The sequence below is a fragment of the Myotis yumanensis genome, unplaced genomic scaffold (assembly GCF_028538775.1).
Source record: "Myotis yumanensis isolate MYYU_CA2020_CCGP unplaced genomic scaffold, mMyoYum1.0.hap1 SCAF_10, whole genome shotgun sequence".
Taxonomy (NCBI): Eukaryota; Metazoa; Chordata; class Mammalia; order Chiroptera; family Vespertilionidae; genus Myotis; species Myotis yumanensis.
In genome coordinates, this window is record NW_027223761.1 from 45,102,705 (window position 1) to 45,130,244 (window position 27,540).

General features: G+C 46.9%; 2 protein-coding genes and 2 non-coding genes across 5 annotated transcripts in view; 3 read left to right on the top strand and 1 right to left on the bottom strand.

Moving 5' to 3' along the window:
- Positions 1-4,321: 4,321 nt before the first annotated feature.
- The window catches only part of RPS3 (ribosomal protein S3), a 35,429-nt gene continuing 12,210 nt past the window's right edge, over positions 4,322-27,540 (top strand). The window contains exons 1-7 of one of the 2 annotated variants that reach the window (XM_070425642.1): positions 4,322-4,399; positions 5,528-5,658; positions 6,130-6,223; positions 6,597-6,691; positions 8,675-8,862; positions 9,339-9,535; positions 10,002-10,076. In XM_070425642.1, coding sequence (XP_070281743.1) covers positions 4,370-4,399; positions 5,528-5,658; positions 6,130-6,223; positions 6,597-6,691; positions 8,675-8,862; positions 9,339-9,532 — 732 coding nt within the window. In that variant the 5' untranslated portion in view covers positions 4,322-4,369 and the 3' untranslated portion in view covers positions 9,533-9,535; positions 10,002-10,076. Of the gene's footprint in view, positions 4,400-5,527; positions 5,659-6,129; positions 6,224-6,596; positions 6,692-8,674; positions 8,863-9,338; positions 9,536-10,001; positions 10,077-27,540 lie in introns of those variants that run through there. The other variant, XM_070425644.1, reaches the window with a different exon arrangement.
- LOC139019099 (small nucleolar RNA SNORD15) lies at positions 5,211-5,356 on the top strand. The gene has a single exon (XR_011472998.1). It is a non-coding gene; the product is annotated as a small nucleolar RNA SNORD15 (small nucleolar RNA).
- Positions 9,078-9,219, top strand: LOC139019097 (small nucleolar RNA SNORD15). Its single transcript, XR_011472996.1, has one exon. It is a non-coding gene; the product is annotated as a small nucleolar RNA SNORD15 (small nucleolar RNA).
- Positions 18,943-27,407, bottom strand: KLHL35 (kelch like family member 35). Its single transcript, XM_070427041.1, has 6 exons — positions 26,473-27,407; positions 25,258-25,442; positions 23,600-23,718; positions 22,808-22,996; positions 20,164-20,352; positions 18,943-19,260 (listed from the first exon to the last, which is right to left on the bottom strand). The coding sequence occupies exons 1-6, from the start codon at positions 27,405-27,407 to the stop codon at positions 19,072-19,074; spliced, it is 1,806 nt and encodes a 601-aa protein (XP_070283142.1). The 3' UTR covers positions 18,943-19,071.

A 27,540-nucleotide genomic window follows, 5' to 3' on the forward strand; every position in this document is an offset into this window, starting at 1 on the left:
GTCTTCATGAGGGAAACATGATGCTTGTCCAGCAGTTTGCTTCTTGCGATTGAACTGAACCTGTAAGGATTCATGGGTAAAATGAACAGGAATAGATCTGACTAAAGCAAATCTGCATAAATGGTAAAAAAAAAAAATTCCTTCTTCACCGACTCCATCCACACCTATGGGAACCCCTGGACCTGCTGGGGCTGGACCCCAACACTGAAGGGTCCCAGGTTCAATCTGGTCAAGGGCATGTACCTTGGTTGCGGGCACATCCCCAGTGGGGAGTGTGCAGGAGGCAGCTGATCGATGTTTCTCTCTCATTGATATTTCTAACTCTCTATCCCTCTCCCTTCCTCTCTGTAAAAATATAAATAAAAATATATTTTAAAAAATAAATAAAATGCTATTGTTTTAACATGTAATCAATACAAAAATTATTGAGGTATTCCTTTTTCACACTTTGAAATCTGGTTTGTTTACACATAGAACAATTTTCCCCTTAGTGCAGCAACCTTTCAGGTACTTCGTAGCCCTGTGAGGCCAGTGGCTACTGTATCAGACAGAGATGTATAGTCTGATTAAGAGAATAAGCTTTTCTTTATCCTGAGCTTTCAAAAGCAAGGATTATGGGATTTGGTGTTAGAGGCTGAGCCAATTCACATTGTTTCACAAGTGGCCACATAAACAGAAATGAGGTCCTTGCAATTTTTTTTATTCATTTTCAATTTTACAAGGAATGTATGAATATATTTTTATTCTAAAAAAAAAAGTTGAGCCCTGATGGGTTTGGCTTGGTGGATAGAATGTCGACCCCCACCCCCTCCCCGCAGACTGAAGAGTCCAAAGTTCATTTCTGGTCAAGGGCATGTATCTTAGTTGCGGCTCAATCCCCAGTAGGGGGCGTGCAGGAGGCAGCTGATTGGTGTTTCTCCCTCATCGGTGTTTCTAACTCTCTATCCCTTTCCCTTCCTCTCTGTTAAAAATCAATAAAAATATATTTTTTAAACAGTTGAGCAATAAAATAGATTGCCCCTTAACCTCCCCGCCAAACTACTCCATTCCCAGAAGTAAGATTGGTTATCTGTCAGTTGGCTATTTATCCTTATGTGCATTTACATACATAATGTTTTATTTATTGTACATCAGTATTATACAGTTTATATTGTTCTGCAACTAGGTTTTGTCACATAGTGATATTTCTTTATTTTTTAAAATATATTTTTATTGATTTCAAAGAGAAAGGGAGGAGAGAGAGATAGAAACATCAGTGATGAGAGAGAATCATTGATTGGCTGCCTCATGCATGCCCTCCACTGGGGAATCAAGCCTGCAAGGCAGGCATGTACCCTGACCAGGAATTGAACCGTGACTCCTGGTTCATAGGTCGATGCTCAACCACTGAGCCATGCCAGTTGGGCCATAATGATATTTCTTGATGCTCTTTTCATGTGTGTACATATAGTCACATCATTCTTTTTAATCACCACATAATATTCAATAACCACTTCTCTACTGAGGGGCTGTGGAGCTATTCTTAATTTATTTTTTTTCACTATTCCTAATAGTGCTATAACACGCATTATTGCATTCAACTAACTCTATGTATATTTGTGCAGGTGTTTTTCTGGAGTAGATAAAAAGGAATGCATTTGCTGGGCCAAAGGGAATCTATATCTTAAATTACAGTGGTTACCATCAAGCTGCCCTCAAAAAAGAAGCCCAGTTCACATTCCACCTACAGGGTGAGGATGCTCGTTTTCTCACATCCTTCGTACTCTGGGTCTTATTTTTATTGTAAGTAGGGATATTGGAAGTGTGAGTCCTAAAGCAATAATACAAAAGCAGTAAAAAGAAATCTTTTAACATTTGTCCTACAACTAGGGGCAACGAGGAGAGTCACAACCCTGGACATATTTAACCCAAGGGATGGGGAAGGAAGAGCCAGTAAAGGAGGATATCACCTGAAAGGTAGAGCTTGATTGCTAGAACAAGGCCTCAAAGGAACAGAACTAAACTTAAACTAAAACACACAGGGGAGACTTACCTTGGGCAAGAAGAGGGTCTCTTCCTTGAGCAGGGAGGGAAAAGGAGAAGGCTGGCCAAGGAAACATACAGCTACAGGATAGGTGAGAGGCAGTTCTTGACTGTACAACCTATTTTTGGGGTAATAAGTTAGGAGGGAAGTTGACTGCTGAGAATGAGGAGGAGGTTCTGATTTGACAAAGGTTATAGTAAGCACTGTGGGAGAATGAGGGGCATAACTGAATGAGGAAATATTCTGACTACAGTATGCAAAGCTGCTGGAGGCAAAGACCAAAAAGCAGTTGACATGTAAATTTGAGAGGTCTGTCAGAAGGCTAATGGACTTTGATATTCAGCAAGGGCTGAGAATCAGCATTATATTACTTGCTGCTGGCTGAATGGCTGAAGGCAATTCCCTAACCCAGTGGTCGGCAAACTCATTAGTCAACAGAGCCAAATATCAACAGTACAATGATTGAAATTTCTTTTGAGAGCCAAATTTTTTAAACTTAAACTATATAGGGAAGTACATTTTTATTAACTTAATTAGGGTACTCCTAAGGTTTAGGAAGAGCCACACTCAAGGGGCCAAAGACCCGCATGTGGCTCACAAGCTGCAGTTTGCTGACCATGGCCCTAACCTGATAATCCTTTATGGTTTACCAAACCTTACCATTGAAATGTCTGTTTGCTTTGCTAAAGGGCAAGTGTGTATTCTAGTAAATAAAAAGCTATGGGTCCAGAGATTCAGGGAGCCACTCCACTAGAGAGTAGGTCTCTGCCTGGCTCCCCTCAATACTTCCTAAATTTATATTTCTTATCTAGTATATCCATTTGCACTATCCAGATTCTGAATCCTTGCTGCAAAAGGTTGCTGCACAAAGCCAGACTCTCTCCCATATCCCAAGAGAGGGCATAGCAAAGTCAGGTAGTCAGAGTCATCAGGGTTGAGATTTTAGCAGCCTGGCACCAGTGTGTTAACAGACCATGGAGCTTGATAAAGAAGAAAGTAAAGAGCAGAGGAAGATGACACAAAAAGAAAAATACCTGTCTCTGGGTTCCTCATCTCAGTGAGGATTGTCACCAAGCATCCACCACTGGAGTCAGAAACCTGGGCATCATTCTCAGTTCTCCCCCTTCAACCTCAGTCCATCATCAAGGCACATCAGGCCCACAACCTATCTATCTTTTTGGTTCATCCACTTCTTTTCATCTTCTCTTGTCCCTCTGCTCAGTCCCCCCACCCTAGAACACCATTAATTCAATGATTATAAGACAGGTCTTTGCCTAAAAATTGTATTAGTGCTGGAGAAAAGCACAAATGTCTTCAAGGATCAGACAAGAAGTGAATGAAGCTGCCAGGGACTGTGGCACCGGGGAAAGCCCTTTGCCATCCAACAGGGAAGGAGAGCATAGTTATAAGGAAATGTAGACCTGATATGTTGCTAGATCTTTCTGTATTTTAAAGAGTAACCTAAAATAGTTTAGTATCTCCTGATTTTAAATTCAGGCAAACTATCCAAATTTAACATAAAACTGTTGAAATGTTTAGGGGTGAAGTGTACTGATGTCTGCAACTTACTTTGAAATGTATCAAAAAGTGCATTGGTGGGTGAATAGAGGGGTGGATAGATATGTGATAAATCAAATATAGCAAAAATGTTCATGGCAGCACTTAAGTAATTCATATATGGGTGTGCACTGCAAAATTCTTTCAACTTTTCTGTGTGCTTGGAAATTTTCATACTAAAATACAGAGGGAAATATTTTTTATTGAAAAATAATTGTGAACCCATGAGCCACTACTTTAGTACTTCTTGTTACAAGTTGTAACAGACTTTAAGAAAGTGAGGCCTACCGGTAAATTAGTTAATAATATACAGGACATACAACAGCCCTTAGAATACTTAATAAATGTTAGATATCAGTTGGAACGGAGGGAAGGAAAACAGTCTGAAAGAGCTGGGGTCCTAAATGAATTTCACCAAAGACTTTCAGTCTATTTTCATTCCAGTGTGGAGTGTAGAGGCCAGGATTCAGCGCTTGTTGAACTCTGTTGCTCTGTGAGTTTACACTTGTCATTTTCATCTCTGCGCCTCACATTGTTTATTTTTACACTACAGTAAGCTCCCCTGCAATTCCCACATTCTGATTCATCTGCTTCCTTTCCTGTTTCCTCTGTAGCTGTCTCCATCATTCTTCTCTTTTCCTGAAAACCTTCCTTACCAGAAAAACTACATTTCCCAGGAGCGCCCACAGGCGTCAACGTCGCGCAGTTCTTCGTCGTCACTCCGCGCCCTTTATACCCACTTCCGCCCGTGAGCTACTTCCTTTCTTTTCGGCGACGCACGGCGGCAAGATGGCGGTGCAGATTTCCAAGAAGAGGAAGGTGAGCTCCTGGGCTCGGGGCCCTGGGGATTGCGGCGCCGTGCGGGTCAGGGCCTTCTCGGGGTGCCGTGTCGGGACCCGCAGCTCCCTGCCCTGCTCGGGGAAGTGGCTTGGGCCGCGAGGCATCCCCGCGGGCTGCGGATGGCGGTGGATTGAGTGCGGGGGCCCGGGCCAGGCGAGCGCGGTGTGGCGGGGAAAGGGAGACGATTTCCGCCGGTTCGGGGCGGAGAGTAGAGATGAGCACCGGGCTCCTCTCCTGCCCCGGAGAAGGCGCGTGCGAGCATCTCTTGGCCAACAAATAACGATGAGTGAACGCGTGGTGTCTGGAGAGTGTGAGCCGAGCCGGCCGCTTCAGATCTTAACAGCGTGGCTTTGGGAAGGGGTGGGCGTCTGGCCTTCTTCCTAGTCGTGTCTGGGTGCCGCCTTCGGGCCCTAAATGCTTGAGCTGCACGGGCTGCTGACGGCTGATTACTCCGGGGAGAAGCCGTGGGCCAGCGGAGGGAGGGGACCGCGGGAGAGTGCGCCCTCGTGTCTCTTCACTTTCCCACTGGAAGGACTCAAGCCCGTTTGTTGGAGAAGTTGGTCATTTTTCGGACACTGCGTCCACATTCGAACGACATCCACACGCTTTTGTGAATTGCACCCCCTGGGAGACGGCCACACCGGCCCGGCGAGAGCGCGGGGCCGGGTCCCGCCTCTGCGGTCCGCGCCGTCCCTGCTGGGGCCCCTGCTGTGCGGATGAATGAGTCGTCAGCGGGCCCCGTTAGCGCATTGTTGGGCGTGTGTACGTGCGAACCACGGTCCTGAGAGCCCTTCGATGAGGAGACGATGACGAGTCTGACTGGGGTGTTGCTGTCCAGGTGGTCCCTGCTCGGAGCTGCGTCCTGCGGCGCTGTGGTCAGGGCCCCGGGTCAGAGTCGCCACCAGACGATGACCGAGAGGCATTTGTCTGAGAAGGGCTTGCTCCCTCCCTTTCGGAACCAGGGCAGGACGATGGGTGAGGGGCCGCTTGTTGGACGGGTTGAGTTTGGACGAGGGCTGCATTGGCTGAAAGACCAGGCGGGGGGGAAAGTGAACCTGCACCCATGCCCTAACTTTGAATTCTGTTTTTGTTTTGTTTTTTTGTTAGTTTGTTGCTGATGGCATCTTCAAAGCCGAACTGAACGAGTTTCTCACCCGGGAGCTGGCCGAAGATGGCTACTCTGGAGTTGAGGTCCGAGTTACGCCAAACAGGACAGAAATTATTATTCTGGCCACCAGGTAAAAAGTCGTTAATGTTGCATAGACCGAGATGGTTTTGGTCTGGAAGCTTAAGGGGGCAGCCAGTACATTTGGCCTTAGGGAGTGCAATAATTGGTTTTTGGTTTGTTTTGTTTTAAAATATACTTTATTGATTTTTTACAGAGAGGAAGGGAGAGGGATAGAGAGTTAGAAACATCGATGAGAGAGAAACATCGATCAGCTGCCTCCAAGGTACATGCCCTTGACTGGAATCAAACCTGGGACCCTTCAGTCCGCAGGCCAACGCTCTGTCCACTGAGCCAAACTGCTTAGGGCAATAATTGGTTTTTGTGAACTGCATTTTTAAACTCTAACTAGGAGTTCCCGTCACCCACACTTTCTTCTTGCTTGTGTCTGATGAATGAGGTTTTACTGCTCCGCAGATGGGAGATTGGAGGTTACATGTGGAACCTTGTGAAAGCTGTGAATTGCCGCTCTTTGCTTTCCCAGGACGCAGAATGTTCTTGGTGAGAAGGGCCGACGCATCCGGGAATTGACCGCCGTGGTTCAGAAGAGGTTTGGCTTCCCTGAGGGCAGTGTGGAGGTGAGTGATGACTGTGGGCCTGGAAATGGCTCTTGGGATGGCACTTCTAAAACCCTTCTCTCACTGAAGACTGTTTATTCGTGCTCATTGAATATTACAAATGGGTTGGTGTTTTGTTGAAGATCTCCTAATAAGTAGTAAGCTTAATTTTACAGGCCTGTTCTCAGTTCTGGTGGTTAGGGAATTTTACATCCACCTTGAGTGGTAATGATACACATGATGGATCGGGTGCCCATTGGTCTCCTTGGTGTGACTGTAGGAAGAGCTAGGGATGCGAGGGCAATGAGAAATGGTTCAGTGCATGTCACTGAGTGTGTGCTAGGTGTGGGGAGTACTAAGGGGTGCTATAGTGATATATGTTTCTTTCTTCAAGCTTTATGCTGAAAAGGTGGCCACAAGAGGTCTGTGTGCCATTGCCCAGGCAGAGTCTCTGCGTTACAAACTCCTAGGGGGCCTTGCCGTGCGGAGGTGAGTACGTATCCCCTTTTTGTGGATCAGAATATGGTGTGTTTGCCATTTTATTAATTCGCATGCACCGCCCCCCCCCCCCCCCGGGGGGGGATCGAGCCCGCAACCCAGGCATGTACCCTTGACCGGGATTGAACCCAAGACCTTTCAGTCCGCAGGCTGTCGCTCTATCCACTGAGCCAAACCGGCTAGGGCTCCATGTCCTTGTTGAACTGGCAGTGTAGCAGGAAAAACTAGTAAAGAAACAAGTCTTTTTTTTTTTAAATATATTTTTTTAATTGATTTCAGAGAGGGAGAGAGAGAGAGAAACATCAATGATGAGAGAGAATCATTGATTGGCCTGCACACCACCCACCGGGGATCAGTTCAAAATCTAGGCATATGCCCTGACCAAGAATCAAATCGTGACCTCTGGTTCATAGGTTGATGTTCAACCACTGAGCCGTGCTGGCTGGGCAAGAAGGAAATTTTTGAAGGAGTGATCAGTGTTATAATGGAGAACTGTTCTGAATGCCCGGGGAGTAAAACAAAAATAGAACTCAGAGAGGGAAGGTTAGGCTTCCTGTTGAAGTCACTCAGTTCCATCACGTGTTAATCCTTCTGGGGACTAGAAGATAAGACAGCGCACGTGGAAGCGAGCTCTGTACATAGATAGTAATGTGAGGAGTGATGGGCTGCAGCAGAGCCCCCGGAGGTTTTCCAGCAGAGGAAGGACACAAGTGCTGCGCTGCCTGCAGGTTGATGTTGGGATGGGTAGGAAAGGCTATAGACAAGGACATGTAGAAGACTGCCTACCTGGTTTGAATGCCAGATCTATGTTGCTGCTCAGGCAATAAGTGATTCTCAAAATTTGGTCCCTGGGCCACCATCACTGACATCATCTGAGGACTTGTTAGAAAAAATTCTCAGAAGTTTGACTTGGAAGTTCTGAGACCAGAGCAGCTTACTGAACTTCTCAGACCCTTGGGTCTCCTGTCTCTAGATGGGAATCATGTATCACCACCCTTTTTTTGTGAGGATTAAATGAGATTATATGACAGGGTGTGGGGCATGGTGGTGGGTCTGCTCTTTACTTTCCTGTTGACGTGATATTTTTTAAGGCTTACTATCAATTACATAGACCTAGATACGCTTTTCCAGTGTGCTAATAGTCAAGGCAGCTAGGATCCTAAACCGATAGGGTGCCAAATGAACAGGAATTCTGGAGGTTGAGGAATGTTTCAGTAAGCCATAAGGGGGTCACTTAGTGATTGGGTACTTCTGGGTTCTCACTGATGGCTTGCCTGAGTTGGCAGAGATGGACTGGACTGGAAAGGTTTGCTTGAGAGTGATGGGGGCGGGGGTATCAACTTGATAATCATGAGATTGAGTGTGGGCCTCAACCTTATTTTTAAAATCTTATTTGTGGGTCTCAACTTTGGTTGCACATTAGAATCACTTGGGGTTTCTTTTATTTATTTTTAAATACTTGTTACTGAGCTTTACCACTCCCAGTTCCCCAGATTGCCAACTTAATTCACCTGGCATGGGTGGGGGCGGTGGTGGGGGGGGGTTGGTTGTTCCTTTAAAGCAGCGGTTCTCAACCTGTGGGTCGCGACCCCTTTGGGGGTCGCCTAAGACCATCAGAAAACACATAATATAATTACATATTGTTTTTGTGATTAATCACTATGCTTTAATTATGTTCAATTTGTAACAATGGAAATACATCCTGCATATCAGATATTTACATGACAATTCATAACGGTAGCAAAATTACAGTTATGAAGTAGCAACGAAAATAATTTTATGGTTGAGGGTCACCACAACATGAGGAACTGTATTAAAGGGTCGCGGCATTAGGAAGGTTGAGAACCATTGCTTTAAAGGGACATTGACAACGGAAAACTAGTAAGTCTTACATGTTTTTTAAACATGGGGTGGGATTGGGTGATTCTATCTTTGGTGATAACACAAATGGATATCTGTCTCGTTTTCCCAAAGGGCCTGCTATGGAGTGCTTCGGTTCATCATGGAGAGTGGGGCCAAAGGCTGTGAGGTTGTGGTGTCTGGGAAACTCCGAGGACAGAGGGCTAAGTCCATGAAGTTTGTTGATGGTCTGATGATCCACAGTGGGGACCCTGTTAACTACTATGTTGACACTGCCGTGCGCCATGTGCTGCTCAGGCAAGGTGAGCAGTTGGTAGCTCTTAGGGCAAAGGGTCTTCGTGAATAGATGTGGTTTTCCATGCACACCTCGGTGTTTAGAAAATTCATTTTCAGAGTAGCAGAGCATGTTAGTACTCCTTGGGCTTATTGATTCGTTGCACTGAATTGGAAGAAGAGAATTGTTGAGATCAGTCAGATCCAAGGGTTGGCTTGTCCTTGTCTCAGCCTCCTGTGTACCCTTCAGTGATGACACGATGACGAGTCAGAAAGGTCACTCCTGCTCTTGGTCCTTGTCAGTGCCATGTTCTGTGGCACTGCATAGGTTCCTTTTGCACAAGTGTCCTGTTCATTGGTTGACTAGAGGCATTTGTCTGAGAAGGGACCAGAACCAGGGATACTTGAGTAACTTACTGTTCTCTTCCTCTGCCCTGTCCTATTGTGTTGTGGGGGCCGGTGATACCACAGGCAGGTCCTAACCATGATCCTAACTGTCCTTTAGGTGTGCTGGGCATCAAAGTGAAGATCATGCTTCCTTGGGACCCAAGTGGTAAGATAGGCCCTAAGAAGCCCCTGCCTGACCACGTGAGCATTGTGGAACCCAAAGATGAGATACTGCCCACCACCCCCATCTCGGAACAGAAAGGTGGAAAGCCAGAGCCGCCTGCCATGCCCCAGCCAGTACCCACAGCATAACAGGTATGTCTCTAGCAGCCCCTTGGGCGGAATGGGACCCTGTTCCTTTGTCTCCCTAGTACTACTTGTTTTGCACACTGTGGTAAGCATTTGGTGAATAATTGGAGTGCACTTAATTTACATGGAAGAATGCTGGTTAAAGCCAGGGGCCCTTTTAATTTTAACCCAGGATTCTTTTGGGAGGGGTGTTTGGACTTGGTCTCTTAAATTCCTGATTACTACAAAGTTTGAAATAGGAATTTCCCTCTATTCTCATTTACTCAAAAATTTCAAGGCACTCTTGCTAGTCATAAGCTATTACCTTTCAGCAACCCCCTTACAAAGAATACCTGTGGTTTTTTTTTCCTCCTAAAAGTTCATTAGTCTTCATGCAAACTCTCAGTGGGAGTATATACCCATTTGGTAAATGAAAGAACCCGATACTCAGGTGAAATTTTTGTTCTTACTGTTGTGCTTTATTTGGTTTTAGGGTCTCCTTGGCAGCTGGATCTGGAGTCTGGATGTTGCTCTATAAAGACCTTTAATAAAATCTTTTTAAAAGCTGCATGGCCTGACAGACTGTACATCCAGTATTCAGACTGAGGTCGTGTCACCTCATCAGAGCATTACTTGGTTGGTTTTTAGGGCTGCCTGGCTCATGATGCTTATGCTTTCACTGAAATCCTCTTGGTTTTGACTGTACTTGTGAGACAAAGGCCAGGAGGACCCAAGCAGAGGTAACCAGAAAGATAACCTGTTGGGGGTAGTGACACTAAGGTTTGACAACACCTTGATTAACTCATCTGTAAGGGTTAGGTTTAGAAGAGGGATAATATTGAAGACTTTTTTTCCTAGTGCATAAAGAAATCTCCATTGCACATAGAAAATAAATATATTGATCATTATATTTTGGGTTATGCTAGGCTCTGGGTGTTGTGCTTCACATACTTTTTAATTTAATCCTCAACATCTCTAAAGTGTAAGTGGAATTTGTGCCAGTGATGAAGAGCTTGAAGCACAGATATAAAGAATATTTAAAATTGTCTCCTGTTTTATCATATTTGGAAATGTTTTCTATTGCTATTTATAAGTAACTGGTGCTCTTGTTATACTTAGGTGAAACTAATGAGGGACAGACTTGATAATTCTATAAGACTCATGATAACTAGATTGATTTATCACAGAGCTGGGACTTTCCTTCCTGATGACAACTGTCATGGGCCTGGAAGGCCAAGTCTGGTAGTCACACTGTCCTGGTAGTGAGGCCTGGCTGTGAGATAACCTGGCTCCACAGGCTGCCTAGTGGGTACTCTGATTATTTGGTTGTCTTTCCCACTAGACCAGTGGTTCTCAACCTTGGCTGCACATTCGAATCATCTGGGAATCTTTTTAAATCCTGACTTCTGGGCCTCATCCTCCGGAAATTCTGTTTCTTTGTTATGGGGTGGGGCCACAACATTAGTAACAAACAGGATTAGTAACAGGTTGTGAGGGGATTTTTTTTTTTTTTTTTTTAAGAGAAATTAGTTTACTAATGTGAGCATCCAAAGGTCTGGGTGCTGGCAACAGGTTATGACAATCCTGGTCACCTAGGATCTTAACATCTAATATTGACACAGCCAGCCACAGGTCTTTGTATATTAGGTGATCTGGCTCGGTTGGTGCATTGTGCCATGCACCGGAGGGTAGGGGTGTGTGTGGGAGGCAACTGATCAGTGTTTCTTCCTTACATTGATATCTCCCTTTCTCTCCCCCTTTCTCTAAAATCAATAGTAAAAAATACATAAAATGGTGTATAAACCTCAGTCTACTAAAATTGGAAATTAGTCTGTAGCGTTCAGTAGTGCTGTTAACTTACCACCAGGTGGCGCTATGACAAATGTGCACCCAAGTAGCAGCTTGGGAAGAGGAAAATAAACGTATTGAAGAACAGCTGCTCCTTGACTTAAGATAGTGTTATATCCAGATTAACTCATGAATTGAAAATACCGTAGGTCAGAAATGCCTTCCGTGAACCTAGCCACCAAATCAGCCTAGCTTACTTTAAAGTGTGCTCAGAACACTATGTTTTACAGTTGGGCAGTTACCGTCAGTATTCCTCTCAAGAGTAATTACCTTCCTCTTCTCACCCAAAGCAGGAGATACAGGTGGGCATTTTGTAGACATGATGGAATGCAAAAACACTATCCCAAACACCCTGGCAACACAGTACGCTCAATGTATATTCCTAATGCCGTGACCCTTTAATACAGTTCCTCATGTTGCGGTGACCCCCAACCATAAAATTATTTTCGTTGTTATTTCATAACTAGTTTTGCTACTTTTATGAATTGTAATGTAAATATCTGATATGCAGGATGTATTTTCAGGGGTTGCGACCCACAGGTTGAGAACCGCTGCTAGAGTATCAGTTGTTTACCCTTGGGATTTTGGGACTGACTTGGAGCTGTGGCCCACTGACACTGCCCAGCATCATGAGAGTACTACATTTTGCTAGCCTTTCTACTGAATGGGAATCACCTCTGCACCATTATTAAGTCAAAAAATCACAAGTTAAACATTGTCAGTTGGGAGTGTCGGCTGATAGGAAGAAAAGTATGTAAATTATTAGTATTTAAGTGTGCAGCTTGAATTGTTAACATAAACACCCCTGTATAGCCATTACTTGAGATCAAGAAAGGGAGTTTTTAAACTTTTCATTTCAGAAAACCATAGAAGAAATGTAGAGCTTAGGTGAACACTGAATAATAGCTCACCAAGAGATGCAGGCTTCCTAGAGGATAATCACTAGCCTCCCCCAATTTTTCTCAGTGAATGGTTTTTCATCTATTGATTTCAGAGAGGGAGAGATAGAAACATCAATGATGAGAGAGAATCATTGATTGGCTGCCTCCTACACGCTCCCTACTGGGGATGGAGACCGAAACCCAGGCAGTGCCTTTGATTAGAATTGAACCCGGGACCCTTCAGTCCACAGGTGACACTATCCACTAAGCCAAACAAGCTAGGGCTGTCATTTTCTTTACATCTCAGGTAGGAGCATCTGACTGGCCAAGTCTGATATCTGGCCCAGCTGCCAGAGGTGAGCAAATAGCTAGCCCCTTTGGCTTTCATAGTGGAAGTGAGGCCCAAACTCAAATACTGCCTCCCTCCCCTCCAAGTGTTCGTGTTAGGCAGCCAAAACTTGTGAAATAGCCCTTGGGACCCGCTGGTGGCAATATGGAAGCAAGTGCCAAAGCCTTTCCTGGACTTTTTACCAAAAGGCTCTGAAGAGTTAGCTTGTGGTCATTAGGATATGTGGCAGCTGATGACAAGAGCTGACGGCCTATTGACCAATTGGGCAAAGAAAGAACACCTACTAAAGTCTGAGAACTTGGGAATAGGTCCAGAGAGCAGACAAAGAACCAGCAGATAGCTCTGGAGAACCAGGAAAAGGACACAAACTGGTGGGGCCAGAGGAAAGCAACAGGATTTTTTGACGTGAGGCGGGGTGGGGTGGGTTTTACCTCCAGACAGAATCTGGGCTTGCAAAACACTTGGAAAGGCTGCTGGAACCCACAGCAGAGTGAGCGTGGGGGGGGGCTGGGGGGGGTCGGGTCGTCCTGCTCCTCCCAGCGATGATCTCCCAAGTGGAGGTTCAAGAAACCAGCCACAGTCCTCAGCTTACCACCTCAACTCCTGGCGGGGAAGTTAGGCAAAGGCATGTGGAAGTCAGCCAAGATGTAGTAGACTGAAGGATGCCCTTCTCTGCAGAGCATTTTACAAGGTACATTTGAGTAGCTGGGCTTTACAATTAGAAATCTGGGTTCAAATTCTGACACCAACACTGATTCACTGACACTTTGGACCTTTCTGGTTTTGGTTATCTCACAGGGCTGTTGTGGCCATTAAAGGAGATCTAAATGCCAATACATGTTTCTTCTAGTATTTATCATCTAATATATTATTTCTGTTTGGAGATATGATTAACAGCTAAGAGCCCAGGCCTTCAAGCCAGACTCTGGATTCAAAGATTGTTTTTCTTACTATTACCTTAGGGTCATCAGATTTTTGATGTTATTTAACCTATGAAACAAACCATTTCCATATTTGTTACTAAAGTTACATTTATAGCTTGATAAGCAGCATGACCATGGTGAGAAGATAATTATGTGCCCTGAGCCTGCTGTGAATATGTCATTTAAACTTCCCAACATCCCTCTAATGGGCAGATTCCATTACCTCACTTTACAGCGATTTTAATTTGTGCAATACATCTTAGGGGAATGTGTGATTTCCCTTAGGCTTGGAAAAATATTTAGGGTATCTCAAGATCCCCACTTCTGATTTGAGAATAATAAGACCATAGGTTGGGAAGAAGAACTTATCTGATCCCATATCCTCACATTCATAAATAAGATGGAGCCCCCCAGGAGCTTTGAAATTGAAATGAAACCATTGAGCCTCTGCTGCTCAGTCCTGTATTGTACCATTTCACCTAGCCAGGTGCAGCTGGGCCTTTCTCCCCTGCGGGGAGGACTGCTGTGACCTATTCATCCTGCCCTCACTGGTGAACCATCAACTGCCCCATAACCGTCACAAGTATTAGTACAACTCTGAGTATACTAAAAACCATTGAATTATACTTTGCAAATGGATGAATTATATCAATAAAGTCATGTGTATATGCATAAATATATGTGAATTAAAACAGCAAACAATTCCAAATTTTCCTTGTTTTGAAGGTACATATACCCAAAATGAGCAACATTCCTTGAATGCAATGAACTGCTCATCAGCTGCTATGTGTGACTAGAACAGCCGTGGGCAAACTACGGCCAGTTTGAAATGAATAAAACTAAAAAAAAAAAAAGACCGTACCCTTTTATGTAATGATGTTTACTTTGAATTTATATTAGTTCACACAAACACTCCATCCATGCTCTTGTTCCGGCCCTCCGGTCCAGTTTAAGAACCCATTGTGGCCCTTGAGTCAAAAAGTTTGCCCACCCCTGGACTAGAACATACTCATATAACTGATTCCAGATTTCAGATACATCTCTAATAGGCTCTAGCTTACTGCTTTTGTTTTCTTCTGGTTTTTTGCACTTGCCTTGTCAACATGCAATATTTTTGATGACTCATAATTTAAGGACAGCCAGCCATGTTCCTTGCTTTTAAAACACTTTTTAAAACTTATTTCTAAATGTATATTTTTTATTGATTTCAGAGAAGAAGGGAAAGAGAGATAGAAATATCAATGATGAGAGAGAATCACTGATCGGCTGCCTCCTACATGCCCCACACTAGGGATGGAGCCCATAACCCAGGCATGTGCCCTAACCAGGAATTGTACCTTGAACTCCTGGCTCATAAGTCGATGCTCAACCACTGAGCCACACCAGCTGGGCACCAATTTTATTTTTTAAAATTTTTTATATCATCTGTTTCCCTTCACCTACACAACTGTCTTCAGTGTATTCCCACTTATGAACTGTAACAAACAGTATGAAGTAAATTTGGGTGCATAAGCATCATAAAAGATGAAAGAATATTGCTACACCACCCTTTAGCAAAACAGGATGGTCCAGGTTTTTTTGTCATAAAAATTCTGCGTGATGAAATCCTGTTGAACGACTTCACTAAATAATGCCTTATGACTTAAAATACCATAGTTCCTTTCTATTTTTAGAAATACATTGTTCAAATAATAGATACAGAGGCAGAGCTGCCTCAAACAGATTGTCAAACTGCAGCGGGAAGGCCAGAGAAGGTTGGGGGGCAGAAGGGAGGGGAGTAAGAGATCAACCGAAGGACTTGTATGCATGCATATAAGCATAACTAATGGACATAAGACACTGGGGGGTAAGGGAGGGTAGGGGTTTGTCAAGGGCGGGGGGGGGGAAAAAAGGACACTTATGTAATACCCTTTGTAATACTTTAAGCGAAAAAAAAAAAAGAAATACATTGTTCATTCGCTAATTCTCGAGAAAATTCATCTAGGAAAGATTTTGCTTATGTGACCAATTTCCTATCTTTAGAGACTAGAGTCCAGCAATGTGCCTCTGCATTCTTTTTCTAATTTGTGTAATAAGTGTGAAATGTCCTCAGTCAACTTTCTTTTCTTGTCATTATGGGTGGGAAATAAAAAGTCCTGAGTTTATTATTTTTTTAAATATATTTTTTATTTCAGAGAGGAAGGGAAAAGGAGAGGTAGAAACATCAATGATGAGAATTATTGTCTGCCTCCTGCATGCCCCCTACTGGGGATGGAGCCCACAACCCTGGTATTCCTTGACTGGAATCGAACCCGGACCCTTCAGTCTGCAGGCCAACACTCTCCACTGAGCCAAACCAGCTAGGGCCTGAATTCTTAATTGATGTCTCTAGACTTCTTTGATATCTTTTTAAAAGATGACAACCAATCCTTTGGGCAATGGAAACTGAAAGGTGATGTAATAGTGATTTATTTCATTGCATCTTTTAGGCAATACCATCATTCTTCCATTTTTTTACCATCTTAGTCTTGTTTGACATAGTTGGGAATAATTGACGAGTAATATGATAATTTCTATTATGAAATAAAGTTTTTCAAGATACAGAAAAATTAAGTTCATCAAGATCTCAATGTATTTTAGATTTATGCAAGAATCCAACTATTCCATATGGTGATTGTAAGAAAGAATGAATTTTATCCTAGTGTTTATTTTTTTTAAATTTTGTTTTATTGCTTAAAATATTACACAGAGTAGTACATATGTCTCCTTTTTATTTTCCCCCTTGGCCTTCCCCCGGCCTCCCCTACCCGCCAGTGTCTTGTGTCCATTGGTTATGCTTATATGCATATCCTAGTGTTTTAAAATAAATTTCCCCATTGTTCTTTGGAAGCCCACTAAAAAAGAACAGTCATAAAATTCTAATCCTTACAAATAATTAGAACTGCTCGGGAAGAAAAATAAAAACTGAATTTGGCTCCAGTGGCTTCTGATGGTATACCAGAGTTAAGTCTTTGGCATACTGCACGGCCAAGGGGCCATGCTCAGGGTTCATGCTCTGATCTTGTCTGGCTGCAGGGAGTGGTGGAAGTGGGGAAGCTGTGGGTTAGGAGCCAGGGAGACATTCCACAAAAGGACTAGTTAGACTGAGAGACCAAAGTATTAGGTATAACTAGTAGTCCTAGGAAATGAGGGTATATGGGGTGTCAACTTTTGCTTGTGTTCCTGTGAGCCTCACTCACTAGGGACATGAATAATGCCTCTCTTCATTCAAGGAGGCCCCTAAGGACAGGAACAAAATTCTATCAGGATGGGATTTTCCTCTGTGGAAATGATGTGTCTCCTACTTCTAAACAGCTGTGCCTCATTCATATGTGCAACACCCACATTCTCAGATTAGCAGAGCCTGGATGTGGCTGCATGGAGAGAGCAGGCTTTGGAGATAGCTGGATGCAGGTTGGAATCTTGGCTCTGCCACCACTTATCAGCTCAGTGACTTTAGTAAGCAAGTCACTTACAACTGAGTCTGTAAATGTGGGGTAGGCAATAGTACCAACTCATAGGCATTGCGAGGTAGAAAACAGCAAAAACTTTGATTTAATGTATTCAATGGGAGGCCTTGTTCTGGGCACTGGGGGACACAGATGAAGCTGACACCTTTTCTGCCTCAAAGGGCATCCCTTGGGTGTCGGGAGACAAAGGCCTGGCCATATGTCACCTGATAGAACCAGGGCAGATAAGGGACACGAGGAGAGTGGTAAACTCGGGAGATGGAGGGTATCAGGTCTGCCCAAGCAGACAGCAGGAAGGGGCATCAGCACTTGCATGAAAGGGCATAGGGAACTCGAATGGTCATCGTCGGGGAAGTGGTGCAGTCTGCTTGGCACACAGGAGGTGCCCAGCCCAGGTGAGGGAGAGCTTGCCCTGGATTTGCCCCTCTCATTTCCACTTGGGCATTTGACGGGATAGGCAAATAATAGTGCTTTCTTTGTCCTGGATGTTATCCCTGGGGTGGGGGCAGGCGGGCTCTGAGGAACTGGGCCTCCCCCTACACCCACTTCCCCTCTGCCATTATCAGCTGTGTCCAGATGGTCACAGGCTCCCTAATCAGGGATAATCAGAAGGTAGGAGCTCAGCTGTGACCTGGGCCTTTGTGCTGGGCTGTAAAGGGCTAGACCCAGCTGGAAAGATCTCCCAGATGGGGCCCTGGGGCTTTGGAAGATGGGAGGGGAGTGGGGCTGGCCCTGTGCTGGAGGAGTTGCAGGAGCCTATGATAGATTTTTAAAAGGCAATCTGGGTGCAAATGAGGGGAGCCTCAGATGGGGTCTGGCTAGGTCTTCCGTCCTCTGGGCCTTAGAAACAGGCACAGAACCTGCACCACTAGGCCTCTGCCTCACAGATTCCCTTTGTGGCATCTTTCATTCCCTCTCTCATCACCCCTTCCTATCCAGCAGTTCTGTGTTGCTTTTTCTAGAGCCCAGGCTAACCCAGGTGCTTAGTCACATCAGGGGTTTGTGCCCCCTGTTGATGCTGGGGATGTTGGAGGTCCAGATGCAGCCTGGCTGGGTTCTCGAAGGCCCGTGGCTCTGGCACCCATCACCCAGCCGCAAGCTTCGGACCCCAAGGCCATTTGGGTTTCTGTTTTGTTTCAGTTTCTTTCACGAGTGGAGCACCTCGGCCCTGGCCTCTAGCAGTGAGCCTGGATTGGAATCCTGTTTTTAAGGCCTTTATCCCTCAGAGCCTGAGCCCCAGAGCTCAAACTTCTGCCTTCCTTGGGGTTTTACAATTCTGTTGTTTCTGATCCTTGGACATGTTTGCTTACTTTTACACCTATGTCTTTGTCTTTTTCGCTGTCTGGGCTCTAATTTTGTCTGTCTCTGCTAGGTGTTCGAATTTGAGAGGGTTGTTCTCCTTCCTGACCAGAAATGTCTCATTGATTCTGCAGCTTCATGAAATACAGATATTAATAATTAGCTCACTAAAAGTTAAAAGTGTTGATAATCTCAAGTTGAAGGATAGTGATTACCTCAGAGGACTATGGGAAGGGAATGGGTTCGGGAATAGACACCAGAGCCTACAAAGGCATTTCTAACATTCTATTTCTTTTTTTGTTTTTATGTAGACTAAAAAAATTTTTTTAATCGAACCTGCCACCTTTTGGTGTATGGGACAATGTTCTAACCAACTGAGCCCCATGAGCCAGGGCTGTGACAGACTATTTCCTAAGCTAGGTGGTAGGAAGGAAGATGTTTTATTATTATTATTAAACTGCACAAAAATATATATTCTTTTATGCATGGAATATTTCATAATATTTTAAATTATGTCCACACTGCTATTATGAAAGTAAATGAAGTAACATGTAGGTGCTTTGTAAAGAGTCAAAACAAGGAGCAGATACTTCTCCAGGCAAAGCAGGCATGAGCTGGAACACAGACCCAACCTTTGAATGATGTTTTATTTCTACGAGAAAGGGGGCAATAAGTTAAGGCGCTATTTACATGGCGGTTCCATGAGGAAAGCAGAGTGGTGAGCCTGAGTTCTCCCTTCTCTCTCTGCTCCTGGATCCGGTTGTCCAAATCTGAGTCACCTGCCCAGGCTCTGGACAATGGTGACGCAGCCGTGGGAGCTGGTGCAGCGCTGCAGGGACGGCTGGGCCTCCACCTGCCCACTGCTGGGGTCAAAGGTGAAGACCCTGTCAGTGCTTTCCCCGTGATCATCTCTCCCACCAGTGATGTGGACCTTCCCATCACACACAGTCACGCCACAGCTCTCCTGGGTGTACAAATAGAAAGACAGTCAGCTATGGGGTCCAGCCTGGGGCTCACGTTGTCCCTAGCTGGCCAGGCCAGGCAACAAAACCTTGACCCACAGAATGTGAGCAAGCAGTGTGAATGTTAGAGAGACCAGAAATTGGATGGAAGGCAGAAAGCTCTGGCTTGACCCTTACTAAATGAATACTGGCCAAGTCACTTAACCTCTCTGGGCCTCAGTTTCCTTATCTGCAAAGTGAGAAGAACAGTCGTACCTTCCCTAGGTTCCCTTAACAGTTAATGGGGTTAAGCGTGTAAAGTATTTTACATAGTGCCTGCAGCACAGTAAGCACTCCAGTAACAATAATAATAATTAACACCATCACCATCTTAGGATCTCAAACTTAGAGAAGCCAGAAGTCTCAGGCTCTTAGGATCACTAAAGGTCATAACCGGCTGGGACTACCAGTGTAACCACACCCCTCTACAGTCTCTGGAGTTTCAGGAGGTGACAAAAGGTGGGAGAGGCAAGGTATACAGGGGCCAGAGCATCCATCCAGGGCCCGGGCCTCCCTTCTCTGATACCACTGGGGCAGGGGAACTCAGCAAGGTCCTTCTCCATGCTCCCCCCTCCCATCTCTTCAGTAGGCTACCAGCTAGTGGCCTTCAGGACAGGAGAGTGCAAGGTCACTTAGACCAAATTTCCCACCCAAGGCTACAGCACTTGGGACTGGGGTTCCAGGCTCATTTGCGAAATGCAAGGCTGGTTTTCATTGTGAGGGCAAAGCTAGAGAACCGTGTAGAACCACCTAGCATGGAATGAGACACAAGACTCACTATCTCTAAGATGCAGATCCTTAGAAATGGGTCTTCCCTCTCCTCAGTGGAACCAGTGTCAGGGCCTTGCCTAGGACCCTCCACTTACCACGGGGCTGGGGAGGACAGCTGCCTCCCCCCAGACATCTGTACCAGGGTGGTAGGTGTAGATTTTGCTCATGAGGCCTCCCACCACATAGATGGTGTCCTTGAGGGAGACAGCCTCAAGACATCGCTGAGAGAAGGGTGCTGGTGACTGCAGGCTCCACCTGTCCTCCTTGGGGTCAAAGCACTGCACCTGGGAGGCAGGAGGTTTGGCAGTGGTGAAGCTTCACCCCCCACCTGCCCTGCTGCCCATGCACTCCCACTTCTCTCCGTCAGGGGGACTCATTCAGCACAATATTTGCCTCAGCTAGTGTCTGGGAGGGTAGAGAAAACCCATTATCCCTGCCCTCAAGTCTAGTTCCACCTTCTTTCTCCTACCCCTGGACTCCCTGTGTTGAAAACATCTTCATCTTTCAAGGTCCAAGGAGGTCTCCATTCCAGGACATGGAGATGCCGCCTGCATTAGTGCTATAGCAGTCCTCAGAGCAGGTCCCCCATGGAGATGTGTTCCTGGCTGCATGCACTGTCAGTCAATCCTCATCCTTCTTCCTGGTGCTATGAGGTCATGACCAGATTCCAGCTGGGGTGTCTTGCAGCTCATTACTACAGCTGTCCACATGCCTCCCAGTCCTACAGGTGTTTAAGACACCTTTCACAATGTCTGAGGGCTTGTACTGTAGCTGCCTGCTCACCGTTACTCCGTTTCATTGTTTCTTTGGAGACCCCCAGAATGGCCTAAAACAAGTAGGTGCTGCATGAGAGGGTACTGGGTACTAAATGGGCAGTTCAGCCAACCCCAGGAAGGTGCTGGGAAAATGGGGTCAGGGGATAAGGAAAGACGCGTGATCCTAGCTGGGGAAGATTCAAATCCCAGACCACAGCCTGTGAGGCCATCTGGGCAAGGAGAGAGCTGTCATTATGAAGATTAATTTTTATTCATAAAAACTAAATGACTTTAGTAGACTATAGCTCATCTGCCCAGTGGCCTATTACACAGTTACTGATGTGATGGCTTAGACGAGTTGCTAAGCATGTGGAAAGTACATTCTGCTTCTTACTCTTACATAAATAAAAAGCAGAATGCGAAATTTTACTAACAATAAGAATGCACCAGCCAGTGTGACTTAGTGGTTGAGCATTGATTCATAAACCAAGAAGTCACTGGTTCAATTCCTAGTTGGGGTACATGCCAGGGTTGTGGGCTCCATCCCCAGTCGGGTGCGTGCAGAAGACAGCCAATCGATGATTCTCTCTCATCAATGTTTCTATCTATCCCTCTCCTTTTCTGTCTAAAGTCAGTAATTAAAAAAACAAACGAATAGCCCTAACCGGTTTGGCTCAGTGGATAAAGCATCAGCCTGCGGACGCAAGGGTCCCAGGTTCGATTCCGGTCAAGGGCATGTACCTTGGTTGCGGGCACATACCCAGTAGGGAGTATGCAGGAGGCAGCTGATCAATGTTTCTCTCTCATCGATGTTTCTAACTCTCTATCCCTCTCCCTTCCTCTCTGTAAAAAAATCAATAAAATATATTAAAAAAAAACAACAACAAAAAAAACCCGAATAAACAACACCACCAACAGTAAGAAGGCAAAACTAGAACAGAAAATCAAAAGTCAATTTAGAGGAAGCCGGGAGGCAATGCACCATAATATTAAATAGTAGTTACTATCCTTAGGTGGGGGAATTATGGGTGATTTTTTTCCTGTTTCCGGTTTTCTACATTTTTCAATAATGAGTATTACATTTTTGAATGGCACAAAAACTTCTTTTTAAAAAAATATGTGTTTATTGGTTTCAGAGAGAGGGGCAGAGAGAGGGAGATAGAAACATCAATTATGAGAGAGAACCATCGATTTGCTGCCTCCTGCATGCTCCCCACTGTGGATCGAGCCCACGATCCAGGCATGTGCCCTGATTGGGAATCGAAGTGCGACCCCCTGGCTCATAGGTCGATGCTCAACCACTGAGCCACATCAGACACGCTCGCAGAAAAACATTTTAATTACTCCCACTCTTGCCCTCACTTAATTTAAAATCTCACCCAAGGATATGTTTGTTTATTTTAGAGAGAGAGGAAGGGAGATAGAGAGAAACCTTGATCTTGTTTCTTCTGTAGGTGCCCAGACCGGGAATCGAACCTGCTACCTTTTTGGTGTGTGTGTGGGAGGACCCTCCAACTAACAGACACCTGGCCGAGCACCCCCACTTAATTTTTTAATCTATAAAACCATATGGGACCGCCGAAACCGGTTTGGCTCAGTGGATAGAGCGTCAGCCTGTGGACTGAAAGGTCCCAGGTTCGATTCTGGTCAAGGGCATGTACCTTGGTTGCGGGCACATCCCCAACAGGGGGTGTGCAGGAGGCAGCTGATCGATGTTTCTCTCTCATTGATGTTTCTAACTCTCTGTCCCTCTCCCTTCCTCTCTGTAAAAAATCAATAAAATATATATTAAAAAAACAACAACACCATATGGCACCAAGCAGCCCAAACATTCAGGCCTAGCTGTGCTGCTGACCCAGTGTGTGACCTCAAACATAGCTTACTCCTCAGGGCCGTTGATGGGATTAAGAAAATGGATGAGGACCGGAAAGTGCCAACTCAATGCCAACACATAACAGGCTTCCAGTATCCTATCCACGCCCACCTTGTCTGTGCTGATGTTGTCCTGCCTGGCACCCCCAATCACGTAGAGCCGGCCAGCACAGGGCACCACCGCTGCCGAGCTCACAGCCTCCAGGAGCGGCTCCACGGACTCCCACGTGTTGGAGAAGGGGTCGTAGCGCTCCACGCTGCGCAGGCGCTGTAGTCCATCAAAGCCACCCACCACGAACAGCTATGTGTGAGGACAAGGGGGTCCCCCCGCTGGAGTCAGGGCTGGCTCTGGCTGTGTGCCAGAAGCTATCCCACCCCAGCAAAAGGGCCCGGGTGAACCCCCATGCTCCCACCACCCAGTGACAACCTCGCCCCATGGGGATAATGACATCCATCTCTAGAATGGGTCCTGCATGTAGAACTGATCTGTAAAATACTCAACACCAAGCTAATGCTTAAATAATAGCTGGCAATTAAGGGTTTACTGCCTTAAATGATTCTAAGAAGCGCTTTTATTTGCATTTCTGAGTTGGAGATGTAGCTTACAAAGATAACTGGCAGTGTGTGTGTGTGTGTGTGTGTGTGTGTTTTGGTCTTAAGTGGCAGAGTCAAGATTCAAACCTAGGCTATTTGGCCCCAGAGCCCACACCCTAGGCTGTAGGCTATACTATGACAGTAATTAACTATTAGCATTAGTATTTTGATGTGACTTTGAGCAAGTCCCTTTCTATTTTGAGACTTCAGAGCCCTTACAGAGAGAGAGGGTCTTAGAGAGGGCCTCTCCAAGGACATCTATAGATCTATACCCTGGGCCCCAGCGGCAGCAGCTGCTGCATGTCCCTACCTGTCCGTGCAAGACCACCATCTTGTGCCTCCATCTGCCCTTGTGCAATGAGGCCACCTTGATCCAGGTGTGCAGATGGGAGCTCAACATCCATACATCATGGCTGTTGATGTGGCCTCCTGGGGAGAGAGAAGCAGCTACTGCCCCCAGATCCAAAGGAAGAGTTAAGGGTAGACATCAAGAAGGACTTTCTCCTGAGCTGGTGTGACCCAGACCGTGTGCTTTGAATGAGTGGTGGCAAAATCTGAGTTAGGACAACAGGCATAGACTTTTGAGAGGAGAGGCCTGAGGGACTCAGGGAGAAGGAACTAATCTTCACTCGGTACATCGTGGTGGTGTGCCAGGCTCTGAGCTCAGGGAAGCAAAGGGGGCACGTTAGAAGTCTACTGAAGGTACCCAAGGCAAGAATCAGGAGTACACTGGGACAGAGAAAGCAGAGCCACCGACACAGGATGGGGAGGGGTAGAGGGTGACCCCGGGCTTCTGTCTCACTTCTGCCTTCACCTGCATGGCTTCATGTCTGTTTATCCCTCCATGAGGTGTTGGGATTACTACCTAGTTGACAGATAGGAAACTTGGATGACGCAGAAGAGGCCAGGAATGACTTGCTGAAAATCACTGATCCCAACCAGAGCTTCCAGCCCCCAAGCCCAACACTGGTATTAGTGAAGGACACAGCACGCTCCGGGGGTGGGGGTGGGGGCAGGCCAGGCACCGAGGGTGCAGGCTGTGGACTCTTCCTCCCTGGCTGGCATGGGGTTCCTGACCAGCGACTCACCTCTTAGGAGTAGCTTCCCCAGGGACAATTCTGACCGCCCCCCCCCCCCCCCCAGCCTGAGCCACACCTCTGTTTTGTAGCCCTTGCCTCTGTATTTCCAGTGGCCTTGGATAAGCTGTCCAGTGATAAAGTCCTACAACATCAAGTGCAGTCTGCCTAGGCCTGGAGTCAAAGTCTCCCTGATCCGACTCCAGACTCCCATTCCTCCCTCACCTACAATGGCTTCCCCTCCTCTAACAGATACACTGAACCTGCACTTCAGAGCCCTGAGTACCGGGGGTTCCTTTCTGCACGTTCCTGCCTTCATGCCGTTGCCTGTGCTGTTCCCTCCAAGTCGGGCTAGATTCCCTGAGTAGGATTCCAGCTCATTTGGGGTCTCTGAGAGTTCCCATCAAATTCAGCCTGGTCATAAAGGGATGTCCATTTTCCCCTCTCCAGGGTACATCAGGGTAGCAGGAACTGTGTTTTATCCTCTGAGTCTCTAGGGCCTGAATCTCAGGAAAGGCACAGTCTGTTGGTATCAAAGCTCCTAGCTTTGTCAATTTTGTGACAATGGAGAAATTATTAACCTCTCTGAGCCTGTTTTCTCATCTGTGAAATGGGACTGTAGAGAGAATTAATTAATGTAAGCTTCTTAACATAATGCCTGGCACACAGTAGCTAATAAAAAGAAGTGATTAATATGAGTTGAAGCTGACTTTACTGAATAAAGGGTGGAGTCACACCAGTGATTGGCTGTGCAGGACTACATACCATTTCAGCCAAAACTAGGTTATCAGGAAAAATCCCACCCCAATCTCCAGGTTGGTGGGAAAAAAGGGGCAGTGCTCAGGAGCCATGAGCCAATCCTGTGGGGCTCCCAATGCGGCCCTGCTCTCACCTGAGACATAGATGTGATTGCGGAGAGTACAGGCAGCGAACTCTGAGCGCATGTAGCCAGGCAGGCTGGGCAGTGGGGTCCAGCGCTGGCTTTCTGGGTGGTAGGCATCGGCGAAGGGTAACCTCATAAGTCCCTTTCGGTCACAACCGCCGATGACCACAATCACTTCAGCTAGATCCATGAATCTGGCATGGGGATAAGCTCAATATCCATTGATCCGTGCCCAAGTTTCAGCCCTCTCACTGACCACACTGTAGAGTCCTCCTGCCCTTCCTTGTCCTTCCATCCCTCACCTAATCCCCGAGCTAGACTGTCACTTCCAACCTTCCCTCTGGCTATCGATGGGACAAGGATCACCAATCCTTATCCCATTCCACTGACCTCGAAGTTACAGAAAAATCATCTTTACAAAGCCTTTAACCCTACTTAGAAAAATCACCTGGTTTATTCTTTATGACAGTTCTAGTAGGCAGGGATTATTACTCCTTTTACAGAGGAGGAAACTGAGGCTAAAACACTTAGGCTTGCCCAAAGTCACGCAAGCCAGTAAGCAAAAGAGCTGGAATTCAAGCCCAGGTCTGTCTGATGCTAACGCATTCTCCTTACCCTTTCTGGCCTCCACTCCCTAATTCTGTTGCCTCCCTCCTATAACATCTCCTAAACCCATACCTTAATCACTGAACCAGGCTACATACCCTCCCACTGACCCCTCAGACTTCTGACCCCACCAGGATTCCCAAACTCTTTAACCATTGGTTTCCTGCCTAATTCCTATGACAAATAATGAGCATCTTTGTACCAGGCCCTGTGCTTGGTGTTGGAAATACAGTGGTAAGAGAGTGGACTTCCTTGTCTTCTATTTTGGACTACTCCACCCGTCTCCTGGCCTGGTGTTCCAGGCCCTGCCTACGTATATCCTGCGTTTAAGGTGTTTTCAAATCACTCTTGAGTCCCAGGGACCCAGCACAAGACTTGCACAAAGGGAACACTCAGAATTGTAGACAGATGGGCAAGAGAAAAAGTGCATTAGGTGTGAGACCCCTGCACCTCCCCACTGGCTGTTAACTCTACAAGGACAGAATGCCCCACACCAAGCCCATGGGACGTTTGTTGAATGAATGAGTGAATTTCATGCAAGAGGCATGATTGAAGGATGAATTAAAGAATGACGGAGGAATGAGTGAGTGGATCATGTTGGGGAAGTGGGGGCGGTACCTCCGTGGCCGCGTACGCAGCCCACCGGCCTCCCGGCCCAGGATGAAGCAGGCCCGGGCCTCGAGGAGCAGCGGGCGGCACTCGCAGCAGGCCCGCAGCAGCTCGTCCGCCTCCACCTTCTCCAGGAAGTAGTCGGGCGCCAGCAGGGGCAGGCGCACGTGCTCCAGCAGGCGCCGCAGTTGCCCGCGTCGGGCCGGCGCGTCGTGACGCACCCAGCGCATGGCCGCCTCGAACACGGCCTCCTCGCGCGCCACGCCCAGCGCCGGGTCCGCCAGCAGCGCGGCCACGTCCTCGGGCGCCAGCTCCAGGAAGTCACCGTGGCGCACCGCTTCAGTGAAGCCCTGGCGCCGCCCGCGGCCGCAGCGCCCCGCCGGGGAGCGGGGCGGGAAGGCTGCGGGCACGAGGCGCAGCGCCCGGCTGTCGGCGGCGCGGAGGCTGCCCTCGAGGAAGCGCGCGCAGGCCTCGCGCAGGCCCGCCACGCCCAGCCGCTCGGCCGCCTCGCCCTCGGCGCGCAGCTGCCCGCCTGAACTGAACATGTAGTCGAGTGCCACGGCCAGCGCTGCTGCCGCCCTGGTTCGCCCGGCGCCCGGCATCTCGGGCACTACGGCCTGACCGAGCTCTGGCTGCCCGGCTGCGAAGAGGCCGCGGAAGTGGGCGCTGCCCGTGCCAAGCGCAGCTCGGTGGCTCGGGAAGTCGTGGCCGCCAGCGCGCAGCACCGCGTCGGTGAGGGTGCCGCTCCCACGGTAGGCATTGAGGGTCTGCAGGACGCGCTGCGCGTGGCAAGACCCTGAGCAGGGCGCCTCAGCACCTGGCTCTGACTCCTCCAGCAAGGGGCCCTCTAGCATCCTGCTGGGTAGAGAACACAAATAGCGTGGTGAAGTCCTCCTGGCTGGGGCCAAATCGAGGGCAGGAGGCCCCTCGCCCCAGGAAGGCATGAAAGTAAGTAGTGTGCTTTCTTTCATTCATTCAACTACTCTTCCTTCCACTCTCCCATCCAGATCCCTAATGGCTGGCCGCAAGGATCCAGCAGTCCCTGCCTACTTGAGGGGCTAGCTCCTGCCTTAGCTG

Bases quoted from the DNA above. Each gene is read 5' to 3' on its own strand.
- KLHL35 (XM_070427041.1), bottom strand. From the start codon at position 27,407: ATGCCTTCCTGGGGCGAGGGGCCTCCTGCCCTCGATTTGGCCCCAGCC. The intron at 23,719-25,257 runs GTGAGAGCAGGG...CTCTCTCCCCAG, and splicing joins CAATCACATCTATGTCTCAG to GAGGCCACATCAACAGCCAT. The intron at 19,261-20,163 runs GTAAGTGGAGGG...TTGTACACCCAG, and splicing joins CTGTCCTCCCCAGCCCCGTG to GAGAGCTGTGGCGTGACTGT.